Raw genomic sequence first — 7,304 nt, forward strand, 5'->3', positions numbered from 1 at the left:
CCTCAGATTATCGGTAGATAATGGAGGCATGGATATATGGGCCCTCATTGTTAAATGGCCACTAGAAGGCAGCCGCTACTGGTATTCAGCATGCTCATAAGTACCGATACTTTAAAAAGTCTAGGGCTTACATTGCTCTTGTCCTTTTCTAGTTGTTTTAATTTTTCTGTCTACACTTCAGGTCCCGGGGCTTAAACTGCAGTTGAAAGGTAAAAAGTTACTTCTTGAAATAAGTCATTGATGCACACAAAAACGAGACTTGTTTCAAATAGGAATATGCAACTTTATTTCAGTAATTAACATCTGAAAAGCTGTATGTAAAAGTGAAGCATGACAAGATGAATTTGAAATAAAGCCTATGAAAATAACATTTTAATTTATTTATTTTTTAAATTAGAAAAAATATCATACCAATTATTTATTTCCCTTGTTCACCCTTGTTAAAGCGTAACTTCTCAATCATGTACACTGATTTCAGGGTTCGTACAGGTGCTTGAAATCCTTGAAATTAGCTGAATTTTAATGTGTGTTTTCAAGGATTAAAAGGTGGTTGAATTTTTTTGTATTTTCGGGTTCCAGTAGCAACAAGACGGTGTAAAATGAAATTATTTCCCTCTAGGTGAGGCTCATTTAAGGTAAAATGTAAAATTCTCGACCTATGAATATTTAAAAAAAATGCACATTTATATATTACTGTTAAGTTTAAACTTATTTCGAGTAGACGCTCGAAATAAGGAGAAGGCATCAATGGATTTTGAACTTCCAAGGAGGCCTGTGAGAGGGGCCTTCAGATAAGAGAATTCCATCCCGTCCTTAACACTCCTGAGTTCCCTCTTAATATTAAATCTTCACGTTTACTAAAAAGGGATCGGACCTCAGGGGTGTGAATATCAAAGAACAGCAACATGATTGGTCGATAGCAACATTGATTTAATCGTCAACAATGAACAGTGGACAGTATTAAAATAATTACATAAGTAACTGGCATCCTATGAAATCTCCTTTACATTTTTTTTTATATAAAAGAAACAGAGTAAACAGTTACTTGATGTATTTGTGCTAATTATTTAAATCAATATTCTCGTTTTTTTTTTTCAAATCTAATTTGGTGTGGGGAAATGAAAAATATAACATGTAGAAATATTTGTGTTTTAAAAATATTTTTTATGGTTTATTTTTCTGTTTAGCGACTAGCGCCTCTAGCATTCACGTAGCCGCTAACTTAGCTAAATGTCTGCAAAATTTAAAGGGACATTGTGTTATTTTTTTTTATTTTTGCCTTTTTGTGGTAAGGAAAAAATAAATTGAATAATAAGCCAAAATACATAAACTATATAAAAAAAACATGCATTTTTTAAAAAATGCGCATAGGTCGAGAAATTTGTTTCATTGTACATAACATGAAACTTACCTAGCAGCTAGCTAGATAGCAATTAGCGCCTCTTGCGTCAGCGACAAAATAAGCTAGCAAAATTTAAAGGGATATTGTGTATATTTTTAGCACCTACTATAACTTCCTTCTTTAAAATTAAAAATGATTTGAATGAAAAAACAAAAACACATGAATGATCAAATAAACATGATTTTTATTTTACTTTTTAAAATACTTGTATGTCGAGAATTTTTTTATTCATTTTACATAACATGAACTTCACTTAGCGGCCATGTTGCTATGTTTAGCAACTAGCGCTTCTAGCATGAGCAACTTGCATGGCAGGCGCTAGCTCGTATTAACTAGTTGCTTACAAAATCTAAAGGGTGTCTTAATTTCCGCCTCCTTGTGGTAAAAAAAAAACATTATTATTTTAAAAATAATAAAATAAATAATAAAGTAGTAGGAATAAAGTTCATTTGAAAATATATTAATTCGAACAATAAGAAAAAATACTCGAAAAAACATGCTTGTAGGTCATAATTGTATTTATTTTACATAACTTGAAGCTCACCTAGAAGGAGCCGACATAATTGTGAAAGTCTGGGCAAAAAAATGAGTAGAAAAATAGTGTGTTTTGATCACTTTGAGTCTTCGTAGTTCGCAATCTTCCTTGCGGTTTGTAGCTCTCGTTTTCGGTTGCACGACACAATACAGCGACATCTAGTGGTCAAATGTTACTCTGTCTCTTTAATTAAGCTTCAAATGTCACCCGTTTGTTTCCTGTTATCAAGCGAAATTTGATGTTGGTTTTTTACAACTAATAAGTGCTATTTGTTTCGTATTGGGGCGGCAGTATCTCAAGGAGGTAAAGCACTCGCGTTGGGATCTAGGGGTCGCAGGTTCGATTCCCAGCTCGGTTGTGCTATATGTCGAAGTGTCCGATGCTTTGGTCGATAAGCCTGACGCTGCTATTGGTGTGTGAAAGGGTATGTGTGGAGCAAATTGTAAAGTGCTTTGGGAGATCTTCAGTGACTTTAAAAGCGCTATATAAATGTCCATTTATTTATACACTTGGACTTCAGAGCAAGACTATAGTGTAAGAAATTGAAAAAATGTATATTGATTTGGTCAGATATATGTATAAAATCAGAATCGTCTTTATTTTTATTGATTACACTAAAGCGTATATTGGAAATCAAAAATATTCAAAAAGAATCTAGCTGTTTTCTAGTCGGATCACCAATGCAAAACTGGATTTTCCAGGCGTACGCCAGAGTGAGCCTAATAAAATTTGGGCGCCGGGTTTGGGTTGATGGTGACCACAGGAGGAGGCTGCGAAATGACCGTTTGGTTGACCATGTTAACCACGGTCCGCTCTTGGCTTCGGTTTTTCAACTCTCGGTGCATTTGACACCAACTGCACCACATGCAGAAAAGGGAAATGCAGACGTCGCCACAGAGGGAGCCCTGGTTGGGAAATACAGTGTAGGGTTAGGGTGGCAACTAGCATTCTGTCAATTTCAGTGTTGGGAATAACGCGTTACAAAGGAACACCTTCGTGGAACGCAAATATGTTTTCAGTAACGAGTACTGTATTACAGATATTTAACTCCACTGTGGTAGTTACCAATGCACTACGTACTAAAAACCAACCATTGCTACGTCCATTGTTTGCTAACTCTTTCCTCCACTCTACAACGTAAAACACAATTTAAGGACAGGCGTAGTTCAACTCAATACGGTTATGGTGGTGCTGTCTCCAGGATTCCGGGACTTGTTTTTGTTGAAATGTGCGCTTAAGAAACATCACATTTAGCAAGGTGTCGTTTCCGATAGAAGATTGGATTCGGCTGTTCGGAATGGTTGGGATCTGCGGCAACCAATTTTAGTGAGAGACCCCAGGAGAGCAGATGTTTATCGATTTAGTTGGTATTTATTGGGGGGGTCCTTGACACGGAACCGTGCTAAAGTCACTTGCAGAGGCCGTTTCGGAGCCTATGAATCGCATACAAACACACACACAATCCCCAAACACTTTCATTTAAAGATCAGATTTAGATTGAATCTAGATTAGATTTAGATTAAAATTACATTCCGACTATATCTATATTAGGTTTAGATTAGATTAGCTCTAGATTCAAGTCAAATCAAGATAAGCCCTATCTTAGATTTAGATTCGATCCAGATAAAATTTTGATTTGATCCAGAGAACATTTAGATTCAATCTAGATGAGATTTAAATATGATTTAGATTAGATTTAGATTACATAGATAGATTTGGATTGGATTTAAATAAGATTCAGATTCGATTTATATTTAGATTGGATTTGATTTAGATAAGATTTAGATTGGATCTAAATTACAATAGATTTATATTGGATTCATATTTGATTTGGAATGGATTTAGATTAGATTTAGATTAGATAGATAATGTAGAGAGATTAGATATATTAAATTGATAGATCAAAATTAGATTAAATTTAGATTAGACTAGTTTTAGATGAGAATTGATTTAGATAGATTATTTTGGATAAGATATAGATGTATTTAAAGAGATATTTGGTCACCAGTAGTGAATATGAGGCAGTGCATGAGGAGGGGTGTGTGGCTTATACAGGAACCACAGAATTGATGTGCCAAATTTTGGTCTTTTAATTTATGATATGAATTTATTCATTAAATTTTCCTATACACCATGCCTGTAGAAACAAAAAAAAACGTTTTGGGCAATACCCAGAAATGGAGAAAGAGATCTTAGAGTGGTTCAAAGCCCAAAGACAAAATAACTTGAGTCTTCGTAGTTTGTAATTTTCCTTGTATCTGTCCTATTTACTTTTTTTGTTTTACGTCACAAAACAGCGGTATCTAGTGGTGAAATATTCAACACTGCAGTTTGAGCAGTTTTAGGGGTTTCGGTTTCAATGTGAGTACGGTCATTTGTAACTATATAGTTACTTTCAGAATAACACCCTAGTTTTGGGTGTCGGTTAAGGAATTACTCTTTAAATAGAATAACTAGTACCGGTAACTAGTTACTTTTTATTTGAGTAACGCGCCCAACACTGGTCCATTTCAAGAGTGTCCCACTTCCCTACCTTGATATGATATTTGTGCCGGATGCTCGCTCTCAGAGACAAGGCTGCAGGCGGCACAATCATGGGAATCTCACAAATGACGCACAAGGCAGGGCCACAAATATCGCATAACGGGAGACATCGGTTCTCGCCAAATCTGGCTGAGACCGAGCAGGCCATGCAAGGGCAGCACCACAGGCCGTAGCAACCTGAGAAGAAAGAGGGGGATATGAGTTAAACGGTCCTGACAGTTGACAGTTTCGTACTGCGCGATGATAAATCGTACATGTACTGGAACTTTCGCAGCATTCGGTGATGTCGGTGGTCCATTGTGTGAGAGCTGTTTTGGACTCTGGCATGACCACTTGGCTGTGGAGCAAAAACTGCTTAGATGATGCCTTTTCAAAAACAAACTCATACGTTTCTAATGTTTTCAATAAGGACACCTTCAAAGCGCATGATGCGATACCCTCATTTTGAGCGTTGAGTCAAGTCGTGTTTATTTGTATAGCCCTTATCATGATGTGTCTTAAAGAGCTCAACAGACTACAGCCTATTATTACACCATCCACTGATCTAAAACCTACATGAGGGCAAGGAAAAACTCAAAAACCTCAGCATGGGGAAAATTAAGAAACCTTAAGAAGGGACCGCACATGAGTTAATCCACCTTCCAGGATAACCTGGCTGCAACAGATGTTGCAAAAACAAACAATACACAGATATTGTCAACATGAAATATAGGTCATTTATAAGCTATAGAAGTTTGTTTTAAGCCTAGATTCAAACAGTTCCGCTGAAGTAGCATATTGAGGGAGGAGCATTCCACAGCACTGGGGCCCGAATGGAGAACCTGTGGATCTCTTCTTGGCTCTTGGGATCACTAATAGACCAGCATTTTCAGAGCGAAGGCTCTGGACCAAAACATATGGGGAAATTATATTGAAAAGTATGGAACACAATTTCTATTGATTTATTTGTTTACCTACATGGTTGAAAAACTAGGAAAAAAAATGTACAGTATTGCTGCAGCGTGTTGTTATGGGTGTAGGAACCATTGTGAGGTATTTGTTCACCAGTGTGCTTTACGGTGTGAGTCACTGAATGGATACAAGAAGAGTGGTTTTACATAGCCCTTCCAACACACAATCTCTTTATTTTACAGGTTAGTCTGTTGTTTTAACACCAACCATTTACATTGTAAAGGGGTGTCAATTACCAAAAGTGGGATATAAGAAATTAGTAATAGTGCCTATTCAAATGCTAATAAAAAAAATGCCATCCACTTGTGTTAGCCATCCAAATAAAACATTTTAATTCACAATTGCTGTGGAATAACATAGTCTCATTTCATCTAGTATTGAAACTAATTATTCCTAACCGTGTGAAAATCAAGTGTTTACAGGATATGAATCCAACCTTTCTTCTGTTCTCTCAATTTTCTTTCCCTTCACTTTTTGGGCTTCACATAGCAGAGAAGTAATACTTTTAATTATTTTACAGATGAGTTTTACTTTCTCTTTTGACCTCGAGCTTTCTTGCAAAACTTAAGGTCTTTTGTTGCAGTCAATGAATCGTTAACTTTTAAAGTAATTGTAGTTTTAGGGCTGAAAACACAAAATAAGACTTAAAATCTCTGTAGTTCTCAAATACAGTGGGACCTCGCTACTTTGCGGTTCCTTGTTCGCGGGTTCAGAGCTTTGCAGGTCTAAAAAATAATAATAATAAAATAATTTAAAAAAAAAAAAAATATATATATATATATATATATATATATATATATATATATATATTTTTTTTTTTTTATTGTTTTTTAAAGCATTTTTGAAGGGGCATTGCTACTTCTTGGTTCCACGTTCGCGGGTTTAGAGCTTCGCAGGTCTAAAAAAAAATAATAATTATTAAATAAAATAATTGAAAAAATATATATATATATTTTTTTTTTAAGCATTTTTGAAGGGGCGTCGCTACTTCATGGTTCCATGTTCGCGGGTTCAGAGCTTTGCAGGTCTAAAAAAATAATAATAGAATAAAATAATTTTTTAAAAAAATATATATGTATTTTTTTTTTAACCATTTTTGAAGGGGCTGTCGCTACTTTGTGGATTTTCACTTTTCGCGGGTGGTTTTGGTCCCCATTAACCGCGATAACCGAGGGATTACTGTAATTATTCCTAAGCATGTGAAAATCAAGTGTTTACAGGATATGAATCCAAGAAGAACTTCTCTCAATTTTCTTTCCCTTCACTTTTTGGGTTTCACATAGCAGAGAAGTAATACTTTTAATTATTTTACATCATAGAACTGGAAACAGATGAGTTTTACTTTCTCTTTTGACCTCGAGCATTTTGAAGTTTATATTTTCACTTGAATAAGGAAACGACCTCATTCCTTCGAATTGATCAGAGTAGAATTTTCTTGCAAAAGTTAAGGTCTTTTGTTGCAGTCAATGAATCGTTAACTTTTGAAATAATTGTAACTAACTCGACAAATCAACACAATTTAGTTATAGGGCTGAAAACACAAAATAAAACACAACGACTTAAAATCTCTGTAGTTCTCAAATACTTAAAAAAAAAAAAACGAGTGAACAAATCTACTAAAAAAATAAATGTAAAATACAAGCTTATTAGCCAAATGTTTAAAAGTAATAATTTCATTGAATCTCAAAAATCAAACGGACCGTTAGGGATCCGTTTATTCAAAGAAAAAACACGTTAAAGCATTTGAATGCAAATATCATACTGGATAAAATACTGCCTTACCCAGTGATGGTTGTCATGGTCTCGGTGCAGTTGGAAAGAATGAAGTGGGAGATGTACCACCAACTGGTATACATAAGGCTAAAAAACAAA

The 7,304-nt window shown here is 35.1% G+C and overlaps 1 protein-coding gene across 1 annotated transcript; it reads right to left on the bottom strand.

The window, feature by feature from the left end:
• Positions 1 to 1,569: 1,569 nt before the first annotated feature.
• On the bottom strand, positions 1,570 to 7,304 carry LOC148355141 (cornifelin homolog B-like). Its single transcript, XM_088349163.1, has 4 exons — positions 7,215 to 7,304; positions 4,736 to 4,818; positions 4,471 to 4,658; positions 1,570 to 2,842 (listed from the first exon to the last, which is right to left on the bottom strand). Exons 1-4 carry the CDS (start codon positions 7,286 to 7,288, stop codon positions 2,657 to 2,659), a joined length of 531 nt encoding a protein of 176 aa, XP_088205289.1. The 5' UTR covers positions 7,289 to 7,304; the 3' UTR covers positions 1,570 to 2,656.

Source organism: Urocampus carinirostris, chromosome 12 (assembly GCF_059441175.1).
Source record: "Urocampus carinirostris isolate Australia breed hairy pipefish chromosome 12, RoL_Ucar_1.0, whole genome shotgun sequence".
Taxonomy (NCBI): Eukaryota; Metazoa; Chordata; class Actinopteri; order Syngnathiformes; family Syngnathidae; genus Urocampus; species Urocampus carinirostris.

Bases quoted from the DNA above. Each gene is read 5' to 3' on its own strand.
- LOC148355141 (XM_088349163.1), bottom strand. From the start codon at position 7,288: ATGTATACCAGTTGGTGGTACATCTCCCACTTCATTCTTTCCAACTGC. The intron at 4,659-4,735 runs GTACGATTTATC...CTTTCTTCTCAG, and splicing joins CTGCGAAAGTTCCAGTACAT to GTTGCTACGGCCTGTGGTGC. The intron at 2,843-4,470 runs GTAGGGAAGTGG...TTTCCCAACCAG, and splicing joins GGCACAAATATCATATCAAG to GGCTCCCTCTGTGGCGACGT.